The sequence below is a fragment of the Suncus etruscus genome, chromosome 1, assembly GCF_024139225.1.
Source record: "Suncus etruscus isolate mSunEtr1 chromosome 1, mSunEtr1.pri.cur, whole genome shotgun sequence".
Lineage (NCBI taxonomy): Eukaryota > Metazoa > Chordata > Mammalia > Eulipotyphla > Soricidae > Suncus > Suncus etruscus.
Genome location: NC_064848.1, coordinates 133,780,462 through 133,806,724, shown reverse-complemented (window position 1 = coordinate 133,806,724; position 26,263 = coordinate 133,780,462). Strand labels below are relative to the sequence as shown.

The 26,263-nt window shown below is 36.9% G+C and overlaps 1 protein-coding gene across 1 annotated transcript; it reads left to right on the top strand.

Annotated features, from left to right (window-relative positions):
- Positions 1–3,940: 3,940 nt before the first annotated feature.
- On the top strand, positions 3,941–26,263 carry GPR37 (G protein-coupled receptor 37). Its single transcript, XM_049771062.1, has 2 exons — positions 3,941–5,948; positions 24,999–26,263. The coding sequence occupies exons 1-2, from the start codon at positions 4,926–4,928 to the stop codon at positions 25,815–25,817; spliced, it is 1,842 nt and encodes a 613-aa protein (XP_049627019.1). The 5' UTR covers positions 3,941–4,925; the 3' UTR covers positions 25,818–26,263.

The window sequence follows — 26,263 nt, the reverse complement described above, 5'->3', positions numbered from 1 at the left end:
AGTTTTCTACATTTTCTTCAGCGAACTTTATGGATTCGGGTCTAATCTCAAAATTGTAAATCCACTTTGAATTGACTTTTGTGTAAGGTGTGAGATATGGACCAATCTTTAATTTCTAACAGGTGGAGAAGTTTAGCATGTTTCTCGGTTTTATTTTGTTATGTTTTGTTGATCTATTGAACATTCCTGCACTTCAATTTTGTGACTTTTTTTTTTTTTTGGGCCACACCCGTTTGACGCTCAGGGGTTACTCCTGGCTATGTGCTCAGAAATCGCCCCTGGCTTGGGGGGACCATATGGGACGCCGGGGGATCGAACCGCGGTCTTTCCTTGGCTAGCGCTTGCAAGGCAGACACCTTACCTCCAGTGCCACCTACCCGGCCCCAATTTTGTGACTTTTAATTATTGTCATTACAAAAGTTTCAGATCTGCCTAGGTATGCCTTGTGGCTATAAAAGTTGGTTGATAAGCTTTAAATCTTATATGTAGGCATATATTTGAAAAGTGCTAATTTTATTTTTTCCAGTCTTATGTTTTTCTGGTCTCAATATATTGGTAAGTTCTTTAACTAGAGTCCTGATTCAATATCATTCTATATTTACTTCTGATCACATTGATATGTTTTATGTTTTATTAGCTAATAATTAAAATGTACTATATTAATGAAGTCTTTTCTCTAATACTAGCTTTTTGATAGCCTTGAGAGTGAATTAAAATTTTACTTAGCCAAGGTATCTGCAATGTTGAAATAATTATATGTGGGGCCTGAGAGATAACACAGAGGTAAGGCATTTGCCTTGCATGCAGCACTTTTCCAATATGGAAAGTGGATCGAATACCGCATCCCATATCGTGCCCTGAGCCTGTGAGGAGTGATTTTTGAGTGCAAACTCAGGAGTAACCTCTGAGTGCCATTGCATGTGAACCCCCCAAAAAACAAACAAACAAAAAAGAAATGATTATAAATTTACTGCAAACCTTAAATTTTAGGACATAAATGAAGGTCACTGATAAATACATGCTTCATTTATTTGAAGCTCTGTGTTCATGTCTGGCATCATTCAATATAAATCAATCAATCAATAATAAAACTACAAATATAAAATAATTTCAAAATTATTTTAAGATGTTCCCAATTTTGGTCTATCTAAAACCCCCCTTCAAGCCCTACTATATGTCACATTTAAGAAAACAATTGTGTTGAATTCTATTTGTCAGTATTTTCTTTGGAATTATTGAAGGGTCTTTTGGTTGATTGTAGTTTTGATTTTGGGTACACCCCAGTAGTGCTCAGGGCTTAGTCCTGGCTCTGCACCAAGGGATCACTTGTAGCAGGACTACAATGTCGGAGTTTAAATCCAGAAAATGAACTTAGGTCAGTAATATGCAAGGCAAACTCTTCACAGGATATACTATCTCTTTAGCCTTCTTTTTGAAATTGTTGAATATGTTTGGAAGTACTCAAAAATAACCTTAATCTAAGGGTCATTGTTGTTATAAAATATAACCACTGGGCAAATTTATAGAAGAGGAATTTTCCCACCCACTGTCACTTTCCATTTCTTTTAGTTCATGTCATATATCATCCAGCATATTAATAATTTGTTTAATTACATATTGCTTACTTCCAGAAAGAAAATATAACTTCAGTGAGAGGGACCTTTCTTTCCTTTACTGCTTTACCCTAAGTAACTTGAGAAGAATATTTGTTTAATAAATTATGCATTTGAGAAAATTAGTATATGTAAATGAATTGCTTAATATAAGTAAGTTATTTTTTGTAATTTTGTAATTTGTTTTTTTGAAGTTTGACCATACACAGTAGTGAGCTTGAGAATCATTAGTGGTAGGGCTTAGGGTATGGTGCCCACAACTTGGTGAGCAAGCAACTTAACAAGATCTCTACGAAGAAAGCCTCCAACATGTAAGACAAGTAACTTAACCTTTGTACCAACATCTTTCTGGCTCCATTTTGTGATTTTGATATTAAAGTTATTTTGACTTCACAAAATGAATTAGATTATTAGTAGTTATTTTATGTATATTTATTCCTGCATATTTATTCCTTAGGATTTGTATAAGCTAGAATTTTCTTTTGATAGATCTTGATAATTGTGTTGAGTTAAAAAAATGCTTTGAGTTATTTACTCCTATAGCTTTACTTAGATTTCTATGAAATAATTGTTTGTTATTTCTTGGGGTGTGTGAAGGGTGTGGAGGTGGCATGGGTCAAAAGGACACTATCTTGTGATACAAAGAGACCATGAGGCACCCAAGATTAAAGTGGGGGTCTGTAGATCCACAGTAGACATGAGATTTGTACTTAGAGCTATCTCTCTCATCTATTCTTGGTAGTATATGTTGCAGGTCAGCCCTGAATGGGGCTGGATGATGTTGGGATGGAGGATGAGGTCTCTCTCCTCCAGCTCAGATAGCGGCCAGTAGAAAAGTCACAGGCAGTCAGGCTTCAGGAGATATCAGAGTTATTCAGTGGATAAGGCTGAAGAAAAAGCCCCAGCTTTCCTCAGAACCTTGCTTTTTATTGACAAGAATTAGGTACCACTCTAGGGTGGGAGCCGAATAATAATCCAATATAATAATAATAATAACCCAATATACTATCACCAGGTCACACCCTAAGGTGGGTATAATAATTGATTAAAATAGGATCAGTAAGATAATAATCTTATGGAAATGTTTTCATATATTACAGTATATATATTACTGTAAAATTGTTTCTGTTGTCTACATTTTCAGATAAATTAGATTATTTGTTTATTCTTGCTGCTGCAATAAATTACTATTCAATTTGTGATTTAAAGCAGCAGAACATTATTACATAGCTTGAAGGCTCAGAGTCTAAAAAAGGTGCCAAGGCTGTTTCCATGCCTTTTCCATCTTTTAGAGAGAGCTGGCAGCATTGGCTCATAATCCCACTTCTCTGTGATCCTTCTGCCTGGCTCTTAGAGGCATCTTTGTGATTCCCACGAACCCTTTCCACAAGATTCTCCCCAGCACAAGATACTTAATTAAAATACAACTGCAGGGTCCCTTTAGCATTACAAGGTAACGTTTTCAAGGGTATTAGGATGTGGGCATTTTTTAGGCTACAAAGCTAACTATCAATGATTGGCATCATTTTTCATTGCATTTTCTCTTATCTCTCTAAATGTTCTTTTCATCTCAGAAGGTGAATATGTCTTTCTTTATCACCTTCTTTCATCAATTTGCCTGCCACTTCTCAACATTTCATTTTATTAGAAAGGCTTGGCCAATCACAGAAAAAAAACCCTAAGGTTTCAAGTAATTTATAAAGCAACAGAAATATTTTAAAAATAAAAAAAGAAAGGTTTGGCCAATGAGTACACACACACACACACACACACACACACACACACACACACACACACACACACACACACACACACACACACACACACACGCCCAATTGCCCTCCCACTATTTCATCAACCAAAACAACTTGCATTGTGCTCTGGGTTCTAAGCAACCCCAGATGAGGAGAGATCAGTGCAGGCTGAGAGCATTCTCTTTGCCTTCCACTCCCTGAACTGCTCATTTGCTGATGTATGACCTCGGTGCATCCGTCCTTCTTCCTCTGGGGGGTTCTCTGGTCCACCTAAGGAGGTGAGCATCTAATCTGAGGGAATCCCAGGGAACCCGAAGCCTGTCCCTGAGTCTCCCCACCCCCAGGTGGGGCTCAGGTCTCTGCCCTTCCACTGAGCCCCTGGGCTCTGGACCGGTCTGGCTGGTCCTGACATGTGGGGGAACAAACGTGTCCCGCCCATCCCCAGCCGCTGCGAGCCGCGCAGGCTCAGCGCCTCCGCCCTAGCTCTTCGTTGCTGGCCACCCCTATCCCTGAAAGCCTGCTACAAAGGGCTTGAATGAAACATGTGTAGGTTTAGTGAGTCGTAAACCACCAGGGGATCCCGTCTCGTCTCGCCATCCAACAGCCTCTTTCCAAGGAGGAAGAGGAGAGGGGGAGGAGGCGAGGAGGAGCAGATCACTAGGTCTCGCCGGCTGGGAGGGTAGCTGGGGGAGAGGCCGGGCTGCCACCCCCTTCCCGGCCGTGCACCGCCTAGCTCGAGGCTGTTCCAGGCACCCACCCACTCCTTCCCGGGCTAGCAGCGTCCTTGGTCGCTTGCACCAGCTCCGGCGCCCGCCAGCACCTAGCACCGGGGAGGCGGCGCCCGTTCTCCCCTCCTCCACCGTCCAAGCCCTGCTTCTCGGGGATACGCCGCCCAGCAGCCCGCGCCGCCCCCCTTTGGCTAAGTTGAGTTGGAGGAGAAGGAACTTTGACAGTGACCGGCGGGGTTCGAATCTCGCCGAACTGGAGACTCCCCGGAGCTAAGCGGGGCCAGAGTTTCCCGGGGCGCATCAGCGTGGCAACCTGTTTTGCAGCGACAGGGTGGAGCTGGATTGTGGCTCGCTGTCACCAAAAAGGACAGGAGCTAGTATTTTCTTTTTTCTTTTCTGCCAAGACCTCGGCTGACAACTGGGTCGATTCGAGTCTAGAAGATGGAAAGAGGCAGCGAAACTGTTGCCACCTAAAGCGGGTGGACGTGGCTTGCTGCCCAGGCGCTTCTCCCTGGTCGCAACATTGACCAGCACTTGGGGCGTTGGTTGCAACTTTTCAAGGTCAGCTAGAGAACCTTGGGGCACAGGCTGGGGGCTGCAACTGGCTGAGAAATGCCCAGAGCTCGGCTTGAAGAAGGACCTTTGAGCGCAAAGGTTCCCCTCCCCGCCCCGCGTGCAGAAAAGATCCGTTCCCCCATCGTGCGTCCTCTCCAGTCCCGTCGCCGCCGGGTGAGTATGTGACATGAGTCCAACTCCGAGAGAGGCAACTTAGGCAGCAGGTGTCGGTTGTCAACGGAGCAGCCGGCAGACAGGTGCTTCCTCGCCCAATCATGCGGGCACCGGGTGTGCCCTTGGTCCGCACCTCACGGCTGCTGCTACTCTTGCTGCTCAAGTTTTCTGCTGCTTCAGCCCTCGGAGCCGCCCCGGGCACAAGGAATGAAACTTGTCTAGGGCGAAGCTGTTCATCCACACGGATCCAGCGCCGCAGCAAGGACGCTTGGGGACCGGTTTATTCTGCGAGAGATGTTCTGCGAAGCCATGGGCCGCGGGAAGAGCGGCAGGAGGCGATGGCGCGCGCTGCGCCCTTATGGGGCCACCAGGCCGCCAGGGGTAGTGACCCCGGCGCCGTCAGAGGGGTGGCGGCGGCGGCAATTGAGCCCTCAGGACCACCAACTAGGACTCCTGGCCCCTGGAAGTGGAAAGATGCCCGGGGTCAGGAGTTTCCCGCAGCTTTGGGAAGAGTGCACCCCGCAGCTCTCCAACTCTACCTTCAGATTTCAGAGGACAAGAAGGAGGACCAAAGCGCTGGCATGTCTGGGAACAGCCAGGTGCAGAGTGTGAGGACAGAACCCGGCGTTAGTGACCTTTATTATTGGCCCAGGAGAGTTGGGAGACTTCAGTCCCACCATGATCCCCCAGTTAAGACGGTCAATGCACCTGCGGGTTATGAAGCCGGGCGCACATTTGCACCCCCGGGACGAGCTTTAGCTCAGAATGGGTCTTCGGAGGAAGAAGTCCACGAATTGGGCCGTCCCCATCAGGGAAACAGCACGAACAGGCGTTTGAGATTGAAGAACCCATTCTATCCGCTGACCCAGGAGTCATATGGAGCCTATGCAGTCATGTGTCTGTCGGTGGTTATCTTTGGTACCGGTATCATTGGTAACCTGGCGGTGATGTGCATCGTATGTCACAACTACTACATGCGGAGCATCTCCAACTCCCTCTTGGCTAACCTGGCCTTTTGGGACTTTCTCATCATCTTCTTCTGCCTTCCACTCGTCATCTTCCATGAGCTGACTAAGAAGTGGCTGCTGGAAGACTTCTCATGCAAGATTGTACCCTATATCGAGGTAATAAGTTGGGGAGTGGGTGGGGTCTCAAGTTATGGACAAGTTCAGAAATGTGTCAGATAGAACTGCTGTGGCGGCCTCTGCCTGCACCCCTTCACTTTTTTGTGGGTTCATTCTCCACATCTCTCCTTAATAATTTATGCATTTCTATGGATCAATAGTCTCATGTGCATATGGGGGGGAGGGAAAGGTATCAGCTTGATCACTCTCAAACCTATTTGACTCTAATTATGAAAATGACTTGATTTCCTAATATATAATTATTTCTACTTAAAATAGATCTCTCTGAGTAGGGTTTTATATGTATTTTTGGGTGCTATATGCATTTCTGATTAATTTAGCATTGATCAGTTTCAATGGTTAATAAACAATCAGTCCATGGTTGGCATGATCAAAATTTAGAAAGAATTAAATTACTTCTGAAACTTTTATCTAATATTCCAATCATTGTTTAGAATATTATCACATTTTGGAACAGAATTTGTCACACTTTTATTGAACATAAAAATTGGAGTAATCAAAGGGAATCCAACAGTTGACTTCATAATATATTTGTAACCTCTCAATTTAGCTTAAATGTTTTTGGTTGTGTGCCATACTATTCTATTTAAGTATGTCATTTCTTGTTTTGCTTTTACTTTCTCACTTGCTTAATACTTTTATTTATTTAGTTTGGATGGTGTTAAGCAAAAATTAGACTTTTGCCATGATGGTACAGAATTTAGTTAACATTCTTTAAGCATATACTATATATTTGGTGCTTGTTACAGGCATAAGGGATTGACTATTTTAAGATTGACTCAGTTGAGAACACTTCTTAAAAGAAGGTACATGTAATAAGTTCCAGACTTTGAGAGAAAAGTCTTTCAGGGGAAATTTTTTCTGTTTCATCTTGTTGCTTGTATCCTGAGACTCTATTCTGATAGCTGGAATTTGTTCTTTAAAGGTCTCTCTTTAAACAGCAGGTCTTGGAAGTGGCCCAAGTGCTTTACTGCCAGTTGTGTTTTTAGCCAGCTGGCCCTTGATTTCCTTCATTCAGACTGCCCATTTCATTTATGGAAACTGAAGAAGAGAAACTGTAAATATTCTGGAGCCCCTGATCCTGTCTGGCACCAAGGCCAGTGACATTATGTTCAACATTGTTCAAGGGCTAAAGTTAGGGAGCAAAGTAAACAGCAAATAGTACTTACTTAGATGGACCAAGGCAAGAGATAGTAAATAAGACCCTCTGTTATGCTGGCAGGGAGCAGATGCAGAATCATTCTCTGCTTGCTAAATCAGCTGTTGCTACTTTACTAGGATCCAGACTTTCTCTTGTTGCCAAGCTCCAAGTAGTTCTGGAACATTTGATTTATTTGGTACACAGTTTATTTTTTAAAATTATAGATGAATTGATGTCAGAATTTATGTGTTTACAAATTGCTCTTTTGAGATCAATTGTAAGTTTAAGATCTCTTTTTGTTTAAATAGTGCAGAAGAAATGAGTATCTCAGAAAAAAATGAAGTAAACAATAAAGTGAGAGTAAAGCACATCAGAAAAGAATTGTCTTCTCTCAAATGCATTAAACACACAGAAACATTAGTTGAAGGAAAAACCATAAGGAGCATAGAGAAAAGAAATAATAAGGAAAAGTTATGAATTTCCTTAAAAATCTTTTTTAAAATTCATCTTTATCAAATTCAGAAAATGATCAAAGAATTTGAAAAACTGTTTTATGAGTTCAGTGTTTTTAGAAACTTGTGCTTTACTTTTCTCTCTAATTTTGTAGGTTTAATTTGTATTCCAGTTTTTCGATTTAATACTCTTTCTTTTCCTTTTTTCTCTCTTTTTTCTTTTTGTTGGTGTTTTTTTGGACCCCCCCCCCCCACATACACAGAGATGCTCATGAGATACTCCTGTCTCTGCACTCAGAAATTGCTCCTGGCAGGCTTGGGGCACCGTATGGGATGCCAGGGGTCAAATTTGCGTTGTCCATGTGCAAGGCAAATGCCCTACCTGCTGTGCTATTGCTCTGGCACTCAATTTAATTCTTAAGGAATATTTTGTTTTTTCTTTTTAAATCCTTAATATTAAACATCAGTTGTTAATCTTTGCTCTATATACCTTTTCATCTTTATAAATATATTTTTGAAGGCCACACCTGGTGATACTTAGGGGTTATTCCTGGCTATACACTCAGAAATCACTCCTGGCTTGAGGGACCATCTGGGATGCTGGGAGATTGAACTGAGGTCCATTCTAGGTTAGCTGTGAACAAGGCAAATGCCCTACCACTGCACCACCTCTTTGGCCCTTAAATTTTTTTTTAATTATTAGCACTAATTTTTTTCTCTAAAATCAAAGTTTTGTGGAAGAAAAGATAAATTTACTTTATTTTCTTAAAAAATGAGATTCTTACACATTTTTACTGAGTGTAAAAACTAATTCTCTAGTCATGCCCAATAATTTCTGGCTTTACCTAATTATAGTCTTTTAGAAATAAGTATATTCTATTAGCATGCTTTGTGAGTTTAGTTATTAGAAGTAGTATATCTCCATTATCCTAATATAAGAATAAAAATACAGCTCAATGTAAATATATTGTAATATTGTCATTATGCCAGTACCAATGGTAGCATTTCCATTGTTAGAGAACTGAGAGGGAGTCAATATCTCTAACATCCATGATAAAAAAATATTCCTAGATAAATAGTTGCAGATGCCATGAACAGTCAGCTGACACCAAAGAGAGTTACTGGAGTAGCCTTGCAGTCTTGTCTGATTGAGGCAAGAAGTTCCAGCATTTATTATCTTGAAATGCACTCATCATTGACTACAACTTGTTTATAGAAAGAGAGTATAATTTTTTATTTGGTTTCTGTTTTTGTTTTGAGACATACCCAGTGGTGCACAGGGATTATTCCTCTCTGCTCTCAGAAATAGCTTTTGGAAAGTTTGGGAAACCATATGGGATGCTGGGGATTGCACCTGAGTCCATCCCAGGTCAGCGGCATGCAAGGCAAATGCCCTACCGTTGTGATATCACTTCAGCCCCAAGAAAGTATGATTTTGAGCTGAATGGGTACCTTTGGTCAAGAGCAGATCTCAGAGAAAGATTCCACCAATGGTGCTCGCAACTGGGATCATGGAGTATTCAATTTCTAAAGCACTTTTTGGGAAGCAATCTAAGTTGGGAAATTTAACAGCACTAGCACAGCTTTGGACTTTTTATTATCTTTGCTTTTTATTTTATTTATTTATTCTTGGGCCATACCCTGTGCTCAGTGATTAATCCTGCTTTTGCACTTAGAAATTACTCCTGGAAGTTCTTGGGGAACTATCTGGAATGCCAGGAATCAAACCTGTGTCAGCCACATAAAAGGCAAATACCCTACCCACTATGCTATTGCTCTTCTCTCGTGCTTTATAATTTTCAAAGAACAGGACCACATTCTAATCCAGCTTCCTAATTTTTATTTAATTAATTAATTATTTTTATCCTGAACTTGTATTTTTTTTATTTATTTGGTTTTTGGATCACACCCAGTGGTGCTCTGGGGTTACTCCTGGCTCTGTATTCAGAAATCACTCCTGGCAGGCTCGAGGAACCATATGGGATGCCAGGGATCGAACCCAAGACTGTCCCTGATTGGTTGCATACAAGGCAAATGCCCGAGTACTGTACTATCTCTCTGGCCCCTGTTTCCTAATTTTAAAGATAAAATATGAAACTCAGCAAAAAGCACATAGAGAAGAAAAGATGTAGTTAATGGCAAGCAGGCCATTTAGTAACAGTACATGCTATAGATGCTCACTTTATTAGACAAATGATGTCTGTCTGAAAAAAGTATGTAAAGTGAATATTTGCTTTTTATTTCTGCCTCCCTGTCATCTTAAAAAGAACATTTTTGTTTACTAGAAAGGTTAAAATATTAACCTCATTAAACATAATCCATAACATGTTTGAAAATTATAATTCTGTTCTTAAATTTCATTGTATTTTTTATAAATTAAAAATAAAATGCATAATAAATAGCATATTAAATTTATAATTTCAATAATCTGAGAGAACTATATTTTATATTTTAATTATCAAATAGATATATGTTACATTTTACATACTTAAAACTAGTGTTTTAGGACATTGAAGGACAATGTAAAAAATTACTAAAGTTATTTATTTCAACTTTTTTCAAAATCTACTTCTCTTCCAAGTCTTTTTGCTTTTAACCACAAATATATAAAACTCACTAGACATTATATCCCTTTTTATTATGTAGACTTATACTTTACATCACTTTTTAACTTTCCTATATTTATTTATTTGTTTGATATTCTTCCTATTTTATTGTTTTTAGGCCAGATACACTGATAATCAGGGGTTACTCCTGGTTCTGTGCTCAAGAATTACTCCTAGTGGGCTCAGAAGAACAGATGGGATGCAGAGGATCCAACTCTGATGTGCCTTGTTCAAGGCAAACTCCCTACCCACTGTGCTTTCTCTCTGGCCCTATTCCTACTTTTCTTTTAATCATACCCCCTTGATTTATAATAAATTATTTATTATTTATAATAAATTATTTATTATTTGCTTTATGTTTTAGTCTTAAAACAGTCACTTGCAGTTGATTTATATTGATCTTTATAAATTTTTCTCTCCTATGTTTTTTTTTCCCTCTCAATCCCTTTCCCCTTACAACTTGAGTATTGGTATTATATAAAGGAAGTAACAGATTTTAGGGAATAATTAGATTTATGTAGAAAGAAAGTATTCAATTATTTTACAGATTTAATGGATTTTTGAAATTTGCATTTAACTATTCTTTTTATCTTATTATGTTGACATAAGGCCAGGGAGACTATCCATATGGCAGGGTCTATAACTAAACTGTGAGTTTCATCATATTTAATAGTTCTATGAGTGGTCATATATTTAGAACTCTTAAAGTTGATAACTTATTCCCTCCTTTTTATAATTATGATATCTTTGTGGATAATAAAATGTTTCATTGTGATCAAGGACAGACAGATGGTAGAAAGTAGACTAGGAAAAAAGGGGAGTTACTATGGACAGAGGTATCATAATAGCCACAATACTTTAATCTAGTTTATCAGATGTTCACTCTGAAAAAAATTTATATCTGAAATTGGGGACTACATAGATAGATTTCTGTTGGAGTTTGGGTGTGAATTGTATTAAGTCCTTATTAGAAAACACACCATTTTCTTAATGATCTAAGCAGGGATCCTCAAACTTTTTAAACAGGGGGCCAGTTCACTATCCCTCAGACCATTGGACAGTATGACAATAGTAAAAACAAAGCTTATGAACGAATTCTTATGCACACTGCATATATCTTATTTTGCAATGAAGAAACAAAACAAATACAAATACAATATGTTGCCCGTGGGCCATAGTTTGAGGACTGCGTGATCAAAATAAATAATTCAGGCATTGAATATAACAACTATACCTGTTTTGTAATTGGCAAGAGGTGGGTCAAGTAAGTCTATTTATTTAGAAATTCTGGTTGAATTGTTACTAGTCTAGGATCTTTTATGTTCGATTTTGCTTTTGTTTGTTTGTTTTTTGTTTTGTTTGTTTTGGAAAACCTGTGTTTGAACAGGTGTTCAGGTATCACTCCTGTAGATTTTGGATGACCATATGGGGTACTGGAGATCTAACCTGGATCAGCAGCATGTAAGGCAAATGCCATACAAGCTGTATTGTCTTGGTCCTAGGATCTTTTCTGATGAAGAGCCAAATTTTCCTAAAACTTTCAGGACATTGTTTTAAACAATGTAAAATAAATGGCTTAAATGGTAATTAGCTGACATGTAAGAGGACTATTAGAAGCTAAAGGTGATATTACTACAAAGTTATATGTTCTACACAGATTTCTCTTAGAATCCCTACATTCATCAAAAGTGCATTTATTTATCAAGGGAGATGACGTATTTGCTTAAGTTGCAAATTAACTTTTAGGGGTATTCTGATGGTCTTCTAAATTGATACACTTTTTATGAGCAATTTGAAAGGTAGTTATAATACTCCAGAGAAAATAGAATGATGCTTAGCAAATATTTTATTTCTTTCCATTGATCAATCATTTTCTAATGATTTTCTACATTTTCATTCTAACAGCAATATTTATCTGATAATTACAGCAGAAAAAGGGGAAAATATAAAATACTTTCTTGTAAAACACATTTGAGTTCTGAATATATAATCTGGAGAGAAATTAATGTGCTTTAAATACATATATCAACTCTAGTTGATACTGACTGCCTGGATCACACTAGAGGTGATCATAGTTTTTGAAGCACCTTCATTCTTTTTCTTAAATAATTTTTATTGTGACTAAAGTGAATTATGAATATTTCACAGTAATATTTAAGGTATATAATGACAATGAATCAGGGGCATTCGAACCACCAGTGTTGTCCTCCCTCTACCCTTGTTCCTAGCATGCATCCTACATCTTCCTCCTCTGCCCCCTGGACTGCTAGTGTAACTGGTTCCCTCTGGGTATAGCTTGTTTTAGATTTAATATCAGTTCTATTGACATTGGCTTGGGGTTTGGTGTTTAAATCTGATAATTTTTTTATTTCTACTCAATGTTCATATGACCTTTTGGTCCTGGTGCCATTCATTTTCCCCCATGAGGCAGAACAAGATGATTCAAATTATAGGTTCTGTTTAAAACCAAAAAGAAAAAAGTAAAACAATGGGGGGAGTTCATCTAGAGGTTATAAATATCAATTTAAAAGAAGAAAGGTAAAACAGAAGAAAAATATAAAAACACCCTTCTCCCCCCCCCAAAAAAAAACGAAGAAACCAAAACGAACAACTACAAAACAACAGCAACAAAAGCATATACCAAATAATAACCACAAGAATGAAAAAAAAAAGGAAGGAGGCTGGTGTGACAAGGTTTTGTGTTTTTTATTTATTTATTTTTTATTTTTGCATAGGCATAGTAAGGACTGGGGACATTAGAAAGGGAATTCCCTGGGCCTAAGAGATATAGGGCTTCTCTGCCCTTGAAGCATACTGTCATGGGGACAACTACAGGCTCTGTACACACATATTTTTACACCCCAATGTTTTTTTTTTATGGTGCCAGGAAACTTTCTGCTCAGTTGTGGATGATAGAATCAGGCCTCTAACTGGAGATTTTGGTATTTTCACAAGTCATAGGACGAAGTCTAGGATAGAGTTTCTCTACAGTTCTAGAAGTTCTGTTCCATCACTGTTGTTGTAATCAGTCTTCTGTAATTAATGTTACCCTCTTCCACTTGATTTGAATACTCCTCACTATATTCTGACACCTAGGAGAAGTACCTTAATTCTTAATTCTCTAAGTACAGAGTTGGCTTCTGAGTGTCACTTGAAGTAGCCCCCAAATTGCAAACAAAACTAACCAAAGTTTAGATTCCATTCGTGTATATTGCTGAAAAATAAAAGTTTTATAATATTCCACTGTAAAATTTAAGTCATTCCCTTAGCTATTGATTATAATAATATAACAGTATCATTCTTTAAAAAAGTCAGTGAAGGGACTGGAGCAATGTCATAGTGTTTGCCTTGCATGTGGCTGACCGAGAATGGACTGTGGTTCTATCCCCCAGAGCCCTATTTAGTCCTCCAAGCCAGGAACAATTTCTGAGTGCATAGCCAGGAGTAACCCCTGATCATCACAGAGTGTGCCCCCGCAAAAAGTCAGCGAAGTAGAAAAACAGAAACAGTGACCCTCTTTTCCTTCTAAAGATACTAGTTGCCATTCTATTTTAAGCATATATATGAGACAGTAGCATCTAATAACCAATAAAAGAACAACTTGAATAATTAATTATTTTTGCAGTCTTTTTCCATATATGTCATCATTCATTCATCTATTCACTATCCATTCATTCATAAAACATTTATTGGACTTGTATTCTTCACTTGATACTATTGGGAGTCGACAGGATAGAAGAGGAAGAGACTGAAAGGGAAAAAGCTTTCAGAGTTGAAAAACATGAATTACAGCTATTAAAGTTATAGAAAAATAAAACAATGCTCTAAATGCTATATAGAGGTTTAAGCAAGGTGTTACAAAAGTTCAAGCATGGCAGCTACAATTGTACTTCTTTATAACTGAAGATAAATTTATATGAAAACTTTGCTTGATTTCTTTTTCAATAATACTCTTGATTTTCATAAATTCTGTGCACAAAGAATTATGGTGAAAAGTAGCAACTATAAAAGTTTTTAATCATTGTTTTTCTCTCTATTTCCTTGAATATGGAGTCCATAATAATAATTGATGAACCAGAGTTAGTATAGGATAGTACATTAGTATAGTATAGTATAGTATAGTATAGTATAGTATAGTATAGTATAATATAGTACATATAGTATAGTGTAGTATAATAATTGCCTTGCAAAAGCCCAACCCTGCTTTGCTTCCAGGCTTTATCTATAATTTCCTAAGCTTCACCGGAAATGTTTACTGAGCAAGGAGCCAGCTATAAGTTCTGAGCGCAACTGGATGTGGCCCAAGTCTATCCCCCAAATAAAGATAATTGACATGATGATTTTACCCAAGGGACAATTTTTGAAACCTTTGGAAATAATACTGGTATCAATGTCTCATATAGTACTTCTTACTTTGCAATTATCTGTTCTTATTAGCTTTCAGACATTAAGTAAATCAATTTTTAAAATTTTACTTAAGTGAATGTTTTATTTAGTAGTACATTAACAGTACATTAAGTCAAGTCCTTTTCTTCTGAAATTTTCAAAAGGACACTTGTTGTTAAATTTGCATCTAGGGAATCTAGAGGAAAAACTGACAAAGGAGACACTTTAGATCCTATTATAGAGTAGGGGAAAAAAAACCATTTTCCCATAAAGAATGGAATATACCAAAAAGTCAGCTAATTTCTCAAGCACACAATCAAATGAAAATATCTTGATGTCCCAAAAGCTACTAAAATGTACAATAATGTCAATCAAACTCTTCAAAGAATGATAAAGGAAGGATGCTTGTCTGCAAAAATAAGGTGGACCAGGGCTTATGAGCCTATTCAAGCCAAGTAAGTGAAAGTTTGCCTTGTCCTTTGTTTCTATACTACATGGGCTTTCATAGACATATTACACCTTATTTAATATTTTTGTTATGTGCAGCAATTGCAAATAACAGTGACACATTGAAAGTATCATACTGGGATGTGATCTGTGGGAGGAGGCATCTGAGCAAGCTGCTCTGCAGTGATTTGGTTTCTGGCATCATTTCTGCTTCCATTCTCCAGGATCTTCCTGTCATTTTGCTTCCTAAAATTGACCTGGCAATGCCTCATCATTAACTAAGCTTTTTTTCCAAGACTAGTCCTTAAATATTCTCATAAGCATCTTCTTCTTCATGCCAATAATGACGATCTTACTGAAAATTTCAAAGTAGAATGCAGTCTCAAATATAAGAGCTTTTTGTTTGCAGAGTTGGTATAGAGACTTTCTATATAGCTTCCATAAAACACAGACACAGTCATATTCTTGAGAAAGGATTTTCTCAGTTTTTTTAGTTTACAGTGTTTTCAGTTTTATCTATCATCACATATGCAATTCATAGCATTAATAAGTCCAAGGTCAGTAATTCAATCCCTGTCTGAGATGAGTCATTTTTATTAGGTTTCTGACAGTATTAGGCGTCAGTATTTTTACTCCCTCTCATCACTTCTTTACCTGCTGCCTTTGCCTTTACCTCTTACAGCCTTTACCTTTTTCTTTATTTAAACATATTTACAGATAGAAAAATATCTGATAAATTATGTAAAGCAAAGTGTGAGATTTAGATATGTGTCTTTCTATGAAAATTGAAGGGAGAGTGTTTTTTTTGGGGGGGGTCATACCCAGCAGTGCTTACTCCTGGCTCTGTGCTCAGATATTACTTCTGATGGGGGGGGGGCAATATGGTATGCTGAGGACCAAACCCAGTTAGCTGCACACAAGGTAAATACTTTAGCTGCTGTACTGCTCTGACCTGAGTGATTTTCTTTTCTTTTCTTTTCTTTTCTTTTCTTTTCTTTTCTTTTCTTTTTTTCTCTTCTTTTCTTTTCTTTTTTTCTTTTCTTTCTGTTTTTTTCCTTTCTTCAGCATAATTGCTTTATTTAAGCACTGTGGTTATTAAATTGTTCACAGTTGGGGTTTAAGCATAGAATGTATACTACCTTTTACCAGTGCACCTTTCCCACCACCAATGCCCTTGATTTGCCACCCATACCTCAACCCTGCCTAGAACAGTAATTTTGCTTGCACTCTCTCTTTCTCTCTCTCCTCTCTCTCCCTTCTCTCTCCTTTTTGACATTGTGGTTTGCACTATTGTGAACAAAGAAGTGCAATGCATGTCAATTTATTCTCTTTCAGCACTCAGTTCTTGTCCAGAATGTGCAGTTCTAACTATCATTGTCACAATGGACCTATCTCTACAATTTTTGTAGCCAGTTTCCTCCCATGGACTGATTGTCCTGCCACTTGTCTCTGGATATCATTACCATACTGTCTTTTATTTAGGCAGCTAAGGATGAAATTTTGTTTCAAAAAGGAGAGCAATTTGGGGCTGAAAATATAGGACAGCTGTTAGGGCACTTGACTTACACAAGGCTGACCTGGATTCAATCCCTGGCATCCCATATGGTCTCCTGAATACAATCGAGAGTGATCCTTGAGCAGAAAGCCAGTAAGCCTGGAGCATTACTAGGAGTGAATACTTCCCGCACCTCCAAAGAGGTGCATTTTGTCATGAAATGTGGTTTCTTTATATACCTAAACACAAATATAGAGTTCTTTTGCTGAGTTTCACCTAACAAAAAAAATGGCATTCATTGTGCAAATAGGTGAAAATGTATTTCTTGTATTTTGGAACATAAAAGTAAACTTTACTGTTCACTTCGGAATTCATTAGAATATCTAAGTAAACAGTAGAGTTTCCAGGTTACTTTAAGTTTGACTAGCAACATCATAATAATACTACTAAGGATTGAAACTGTAGACTTTGGGCAAAATGCTATATTTTGAAATGAATTATTAATTATCAGGAATAAATGTAATATTGAATTTATTAAGACCTGTCTTTTCAATAGATGATTTAATATTAAGCTAAGTTACCTTCAATTGCATTTTTACACAATGATTATTAGTGAATTCATAATTAAATTAATTATAAATTAATCAGGAATCAAATTTTAATTGACAAATTCATAATTAAATTTTACCACTTAGACAATATAATTGTTATTATTTTTACTACAAAATCTTTTACTGTGCTACTGAAAACAGAATAGCAATTCATAGGCAATTTATGTTGAGATGAAGTTGTAAAAATAAATGATTTACATAGAATCAAGACAAACTTTGTAATGACATGATAGTTTTAATTTTAAAAATAAGTATGATCATTCTACTACCTCTAAGTCAAGAGGCATATTGTAAGATAATGAGGCAATAGTAACAGTTATGTCTTCAAATTATTTTTTCCTATATTACTGGAAATAACATAGCTGAAAAAGCCTGAGAATTGTTGGCATTTATTTATGACCTAAAGGTTTGAATGTAAAATATGTCAGATTAAATGTCCACAGTATTGACAAAGGTGAGGCACCTTTTCTATCATTGGAATAATGGCCATAAAAAGACATATCTTATTTAAAAGTTCTGTATGTGTATATGCTGAAAGGATGGGGGCAAATCTCTGAATTATTTAGGGGGGCAGTTAAAACTCTACTGGAGGTATACCACTGCCAAGATATAATTTGTATGCAATCTAAAATGAAAATCTTGGAAAATGGTCTATCTTATTCATAGTAATCTGATAAACAGTGGCCCTGAGAAGATCATGTTTTTCCTGCTGGTGATCAAAAGAGTATCTTTTATAGGGAAATTGCCCTGAAGTGCTGCAGAGGGAAAAAGTATGGAAAATTCAAGAGGAAGCCAAAGGCATACAAACTCAAGTCATTGAGAGTTTCAAAGGAAACTCTCCCCTGTGTTCCTCCTGTTTTTCCCCTGCTTGATTGTTAGGTCTGAAACCTCAGACTTTTAATAGATTGTCATTCATCGCCCAAATGAATGGGTTCTCTTAACAGTAATGCCCTTGTTTGGAGGATTACTTGTATATATGAGCTGCACATAAATAGATATACTTGAACCTTTTTAAGGAAACGTGTAAGTTAGGCTTGTGCATAATTGTCATGTTTTTGGTTAGAACTTTCCCAATTTTATAAAAGCCAGTGTATGTCTGCCATTTTATTGTACTTAATTTGTAATTCAATTTGATATGAAATTAATTTTTGTTTAGAAGTTTACTTGTCTTTTACTCCTCCATCCGCATCAATGTTCTCACTGAGAATCATATGAGAATGTCTTGCAAAATGCTTGGTAGAAGACATAGCTGTGTAGTTTATTCTCATAAACATGTTTTCTCTATTAACAGCAAACTTCTGAGCAATAAAACAAAAGTTCATATAGCCATAGATCAGCCATATTCATCAAGTATCTATATAGTCTTTTCTTTATATAATTTTGAATGATAGGGATAATGTCCTATAGTGATTGTGATGACACTAATTACCATGTCAGATTCATGACCAGAAGTCTGCATTAAACTAGAAATTAAATAGTGGGGAGAACATGTTGACACTGAAGTTTTCAACTCCCCGCACTCCTTGATTGCTCTGGGCTCAACTTTTCCTACACTTTCTTTCCTGCATTGCTTTTGAAGCAATGTCAGATAATTAAATTGCCCTAAGTTTCCTTGCTTGCACTGCATATTTACCAGAAGTAGCCAAAGAAACTGTAACATAAAGAAGAGCAGAACATTGCCATCTGAGGAAAAGATACTTCAACCTTTTTAATTATGATTCTCCTTTCTAAAATGACTTTACTTATACATAGTGGTTACTAGGTTGTTTATAATAAAGTTTTTGTTCACAGTTGTAGAGTAATTCAAGATTGAACTTTAACCATATAATATACACTTTCTTTCACTAGTACATTTCCTGCCACTAATGTCCCTAGTTTTCCAACTGTCCTTCCCTATGCCTTCTCAGCTGCCTTCCTCTGTGGCAAACATTTTCTTCTCTCTTTCTTTTTCTCTCTCTCACTTCCTTAATTATTTTTAGACACTGTGGTTGTAATATTATTACTGATTAACAATTAGGTACCATGCGTATCTCATTCTTTCCTTTCAGCACCAGTTTTTGTCCAGAATGATAGTTCCAATTATCATTGCCATAGTTGGAAGTAGTTGGAAACTATCATTGATTTTCTTTTGACTACTTTTTGTTATCAGTACCTTTCAGACTCAATGTCTTATTTTCTCAAGCAAGTTGCTTTCAACTTTTCTCTGATCTCAGTTTCCAGAATGTATGTTCTTGTCTATTAAAAGTATTTACAATTCTAGTTTTGTTCATGCCCATTATTTCCCTCATTGCAGTTTACTTAATAAAAAATTGCATCTTAGTCATTTCATTTCTCAGGGTGTTACTTCAAAGAACTACCCATCTAAGCCAATCTTAACAGTTTTACACCCAAGAGCATTTTTATAGTGATATTTCATTTTAGCAGTCAGATATGGTCATTAAATGCAGAAGATTCTATCTTCATGATGCATAATTATAATTGCCTGTAATTGCACCATTCATCTTTGTAGAATTCCTAATGAGTTGTATGTAAACAAGTATGTTTAAAAATTGTGATAGAAATCTTTTCCTGCTACCCAAGCATTTAGCAATTTTAATTACATGGGTATATCTCATATTTGAGTAAGCAGAAATTTAGTCCACCAGGTGGGAACCAGATATTTTTATCATTTGATTCTTGAGGTGTATTGTCTTAAAGTATTGTGTAAATAATTTAGCAAAGTACTACCCAGGACCTTCAGACTTTTCTTGCTATTTCCCATTATAAAACTGAGTGCATAAATAAATTTAGAGGAAAGCACATGAAATAATTGCACTGTTGGCAGTGGCAGCAGAAGGAGGATAAAATCTTGTATATCTAGAACTGACATTAGGTGGTTGCTGTTGGCAACTGTTGTAAGTGCTGTCTGCATATGGACAGTCAATTTTCTTCATAGGCTCCTTCAGCAAATCTTTCTATGGTTCATTTGACCTTCCTGGTTGGTTTATCATCTTTCCATTGAATTCTTATTACTTATTAAAAAGTATATTCAAAATCTTCAATCTGTGATTTTTTAGGATATGATTTGTTAAGATTTGAGGTAATATATATCATATACTAAATATAATATATTATAGGTTATATATTAATTATATATTATATATAAATACATATCTTAAAGCTTCTGAGAATTTAATATCTTCATAAAAGCACAGTGTACACGAATTTATGAAAGTATTGAAAAACATAAATGTTACCTAAAATTTGACAACTTTTTACAAGTAAAATTGGGTCTGTATTTAGGAATTCTGAGGAATGTGGGGGTAGAGTAGAGTGTAACATGTTCAAGAGAGAACATGGGCTTCTTCAAAGGCAGAGAGAACACCACTACACATTTCAGTGAAAGTAGGAAATTATGAAAGTACAAATTTCAAGAAGCATCATGTGCAGAGACAATAAATACACACATGCCTATTGAAACATAGAATATGTGAAGCATCTCTTTCCCTGACAAAGCAATACAAAAATTAATTAAAGTGGAGGTTCAGAATACTTTATATTATCTAGGGAGTGACTATCTAACACACCCAACTTAATATATGCCTACCCCATGTATTTGGTGTTTCCTTTGGTGTAATGCTCTGTAATCCTAGATTTTATAATAATTGGTGCCGAGCTTGAACCTCTAGATTTTAAATTAGGTAGAATAATAATAGAAACATTCCTATCTTCTGTATTGTGCTTCTTTTATAAGTAATGATAGATAACTATTGGATAAGTAGACGTTATGAGCCTCTGGAGATTGCCTCTCCTAATCTCTTGTATTATTATACTACTGAGCTCTTAATAGAAATGTTAATTATCTTAAATAATGCACAGAACAAACTTTATTTTCTTAGTTTTGGGGTCACATCCAGTGGTGCTCAGGACTTACTCTTGGTTTTGCACTCAGAAATCACTATTACTGTTGATCAGGGAACCGTATGAGATACCATAGAACAAATTCTGTTCAGCTCATACAAAGCATGAGCTGCTATACTACTTGTTATACTATCACGCTAGTTCCAAAGCATAAATTTGTGTAGTACAGAAATAGTGACCTCACTCATAATATATTGTGATAGAGAAACATGTATAAGAATCTCCTTAGTGAAGTCTGCACAGAAGTTTTGCTGAACTTTTGTGCATTTTGTATGTGTCTTATTTGATAACAAAAATAAGTTTGGAGGCTTATTTGTGTTTGCTCCATATTCTTACACAGAAATGAATAAGAAGATTAATAGATGAATATAAACTTTCAAAAATCTACAAAACAAAAGTGATTTTCACTTAATAGTGTTTGGTTTAGACCTTCATAAAATGTCAACTTCTCAGATTTTTCATTCCAACTCTGGCAGTCCTTGACATTAAAAAGCAATAATCTGATCTTAAGACAGTTTTGTGGACTTACACTTCTGAATTATATTAAATCTCCAGAATAGGTGCAAAACAAATTTTTTCAATCTTCAACACAGATACAAAATTTCCAACAAGGAATGCAACTCATTACTTTTAAAGTTAATTTTTTGTTTGTTTGTTTGTTTTTGGGTCACACCCGGCGGTGCTCAGGGATTACTCCTGGCTGTCTGCTCAGAAGTAGCTCCTGGGAGGCACGGGGGACCATATGGGACACCGGGATTCGAACCAACCACCTTTGGTCCTGATCGGCTGCTTGCAAGGCAAACGCCACTGTGCTATCTCTTCGGGCCCTAAAGTTAATTGTTAATAATTAGATGTAAAAATAACTTTATTAACTAAGACTAATAAATTATTCTTGTTTTGATACTTAGAAGAAATTTCCATAGGTTTTGTAGAGTTATGATAATGAGCTCAGCTAGTTACAGTGATGTGCATTGATCTAAAGCTTTTGTAGCCATAGTTTTTCTTCATTTCTGCTTTTAATATACTACAATAAGTTTTCTAACTCATTCCTTACACTTGCACTACCAATTATAAGGAGGGTTATGGAGACAATAATCTTATTTACCGTATATAATATTAATAGAGAATTAGTAACATACAGGATATATAAAGGGATGACAATATTAAATGTTAAAACTTCCAGAATTCAACAGGCAACTTGCCATAGTTCTGGGCGTAGTGACAGCTTTAATGTAGTAGATAAACAACTAATGTTTTGAGAGCTAAAATTGTTCTGACAAATGGTTTTCCTCTTGTCAAAATGATCTGTTTGAATTCTAAAAAAATCAGTTGAAAATTTCTAGATTTTTCTCCCCTCACCTTCTCCTCAATGGTTGTACTTCTTTTATATCTCCCTGGTTGGCAGCATAGAGAATGAGTCAGATCTAGGTGTCTGGAATCAGCCTAATGTATTCCATTCTCCTTGGGGGCATTCTTTCAGTCTCCAATCTTATCTTTTATTTATTGTTTTTATCTAAATAAGTCAATATTGACTGCACTGAAAACTACTGCAGTTTCATTCTAGATAGTTTAGTAACTGTGATTCCTTAGATGATTGCTGTCCTTACTTTGTGTCTTGTTCCCTTTATATTTACTATGACATTCTGGAAAGAAGTAATAGTCTCTTTTTCTTTTCTAAGTTTTTTATTATTTAGGAAAATCTTGTCTACTCAATATCAATAGATCAATATCAATAATCAATGAATGTGCATTTTGTTTCCCATTAGAGTGTATGTGTGCATGATTCTCAATAAATATTTAAAAGAATGTTGAGTGGTAATATGCTTCTATTAGGAGCAGCACACATTCACATTCCTGGAAGAGCCTTGGTATGAGAAAAGCTAGACATTTTTTATTTGATTAATTGGCTGATTTTTTTTTTTTTGGTTTTTGGGCCACACCCGGCATTGCTCAGGGGTTACTCCTGGCTGTCTGCTCAGAAGTAGCTCCTGGCAGGCATGGGGGACCATATGGGACACCGGGATTCGAACCAACCACCTTTGGTCCTGGATCAGCTGCTTGCAAGGCAAACACCGCTGTGCTATCTCTCCGGGCCCAGAATTGGCTGATTTTTATGTTTATTTATTTTTAACTTTTGTTCAGGGATTGAATCCATAACTGTTTATATGCAAAGCATGTGCTTTGCTATTAAGATGTATCTGGCTAGTATATAAATATTTTACTCTTAACTTCAAGTTATTGGTTTATTTACATGTCTGTACATATATACAGAATATGCACATCAGAGACATTATTTCTTGAGTACAATATTTTATGTGATCAACATCAAAAAATTTTATTATCTAAAATTTTCCTATAAATAAATTATTAGAAATTTGGCTAATTTTTGAATACTTTATGGTTATTTTTTAATATTTTTCAGCATCTAGTAGTTTACAATTTTTTGATGAATAAATTAATGATAAATATGCTTTTTATGTTTTATTTGTAACTTTTTTCCTTTGGCACATTTATAATGACACAACATCTATTGCACTTGTGAGCTTTAATTATGAGTTTATCTTCCTAGAAGTTTGATTTATAGGATTATTCTGAGACTTGGTATTAAAACCCACATTATTTCTACCAATTTCCTGGTATGATTTAAAAATTTGCATTTGGTTTATTTTGTTTGTTTTTTTGTTTGCATGTGAGGGAGGGAAGCCTCTGAAAAAGTGTTCAGAGCCCTGAGAGGCACACTTGGCAATTTTCAGCCAACCAAATATATGGTTAAATGCTAGGGTCTGAGCAATGACCTGCAGAAAATGAGCACTCAGGTTATCCTAAGTGTATACTATCTTCCCAGCAGCAATTGTAGTCAAAGTTTTATTGAGCTACATTCGTGATATGGATGCTAGTCCAATGTAAATTGGGATTCAGGTTAGATTTTACTTTCTCTTTTCTTTGGTTTAATTTGCTTTTTTGTTTCATTTGTCTTTTGGATACTCAGAAATGAATTGCTCTTGCCCTTCTGCTTGGGGGACCATATGTGGCATATATGGTTCTAGGGATTCTAACAAAAGTTGCCCCCCTTGCAAAGCAAGCACCTCTCTCTGGCTCTTCTCTTCACGACCACTGCCCATATATCAAAATCAAAATCCATATCCCCTAGTGCAAAGTTTCTCTACTATATCACTGTGTGTGTGTGTGTGTGTGTGTGTGTGTGTGTGTGTGTGTGTGTGTGGTGTGTCTATTTGGGAAAATCCAATTCATAAGGGGATCTTTGAACAATTGCTCAGTCATATACCTTGGCTGTTTCCTATTTCTATGATTGCGAGCACTAAGAAAACTTACTGAAACCTTTCACCCATGTTGTCAAAGTCTTCTGGAAAACCCCAGAATGTAGAGAGGGCAGGGATAGTAACCTATTTGGAATTGTTTTCTCATTAAGCTTGATTCCTGGAGAATTGCTTCCTTAATGGAATACATTGGGAAATTACATACAAATACTTAATCTTGCTCGTAGGAGATCTATGCTACTATTGTTTCTAAAAAAGCAGCTCATTAGTGTTTACTGCATGTGCTACTTGCTGTCAAGTTGTGCTACTTGCTGAAAAACATAACTTTCTACAGTGAAAATTAGATGCATTCAATTATCTTTCTTTTGTTTGTTTTGTTTTGGGCCACACACGCTGTGATCAGGGGTTATTCCTGGCTTTGTGCTCAGAAATCACTGCTGGCTCATTCGGGGGATCATATGAGATGCCAGGAATCAAACTCGGCTCTTCCATATGCAAGGCAAATGTCCTAACCACTGTGCTATCACTTCAGCTGACCTCTTTATTCCTATGTTGATCTCCTGGAGGCAAGTATTTACACTATGCCTGAATTCTTGGAGACTTTATGTTATCTATTAAGGCTTTCTCTCTCTGTTGCTAATCCATTTTTATTGCTTGTTTGGTCTTTCCCAGGTCATTACAGTAAATAAATGTATTCTGTGTTCCTCCCACAGGTTGCTTCTCTGGGGGTCACCACCTTTACCCTCTGTGCACTATGCATTGATCGTTTCCGCGCCGCCACCAATGTTCAGATGTACTATGAAATGATCGAAAACTGCTCTTCCACGACAGCCAAACTTGCTGTGATCTGGGTGGGCGCCCTCCTCTTGGCACTTCCAGAAGTGGTTCTCCGCCAGCTGAGCAAGGAAGATTTGGGGTTCAATGGCCAAGCTCCTGCAGAACGCTGCCTTATAAAGATCTCCTCTGATCTGCCCGACACCATCTATGTGTTAGCCCTCACCTACGACAGCGCCAGGCTCTGGTGGTACTTTGGCTGTTACTTCTGCTTGCCCACGCTCTTCACCATCACCTGCTCCTTAGTGACTGCAAGGAAAATCCGCAAGGCAGAGAAAGCCTGTACAAGAGGGAATAAGCGACAGATTCAGCTCGAAAGCCAGATGAACTGTACAGTGGTGGCTTTGACTATTTTATATGGATTTTGCATCATCCCTGAAAATATCTGCAATATTGTTACCGCCTACATGTCCACAGGAGTTTCCCAGCAGACGATGGACCTCCTCAACATCATCAGCCAATTCTTGCTCTTTTTTAAGTCCTGTGTCACTCCCGTCCTCCTTTTCTGTCTTTGCAAACCCTTCAGTAGGGCCTTTATGGAGTGTTGCTGCTGCTGCTGTGATGAGTGTATTCAAAAGTCTTCGACAGTGACCAGCGATGACAATGACAACGAGTACACTACAGAGCTGGAGCTCTCACCTTTTAGCACCATACGCCGGGAAATGTCTACTTTTGCATCAGTTGGAACTCACTGCTGAAGGACATTTAATTTGATTTGTTTATTAGTTTGATTTTCATCTTCTGTGAAAGTTTTTACTTCCATCTTTTTCCTTATGGGGAAAAAGTGCAAAAAAAAGTTAACTGCTGTAGAATGGATTTGGCAAATTAATAATTGTGCTTTGAGAAAAATGTTTATATTTAGTTATTTAAGAAGTTTAAGAAGACCCATAGTTTTAGATCATTTCATCTGGTCTGGTGCTAATATTTTATTTGAAAAAGTGACTGCACCTTAACTGACTTAATTGCTACTTTTCTTTCTTTTAAAAGTCTAATCATTGTACATTGTTTATAGCCATGTGATTTTTGTAGGTTATTTTACATTTGAGTTGTGTATTAAAATATATTGTAAATGATATTGTAAGATATTCTGTAGTTAAAAAGCATTCACAAAGTAGCACCAAATAAATTACACTTTATTCTTTAA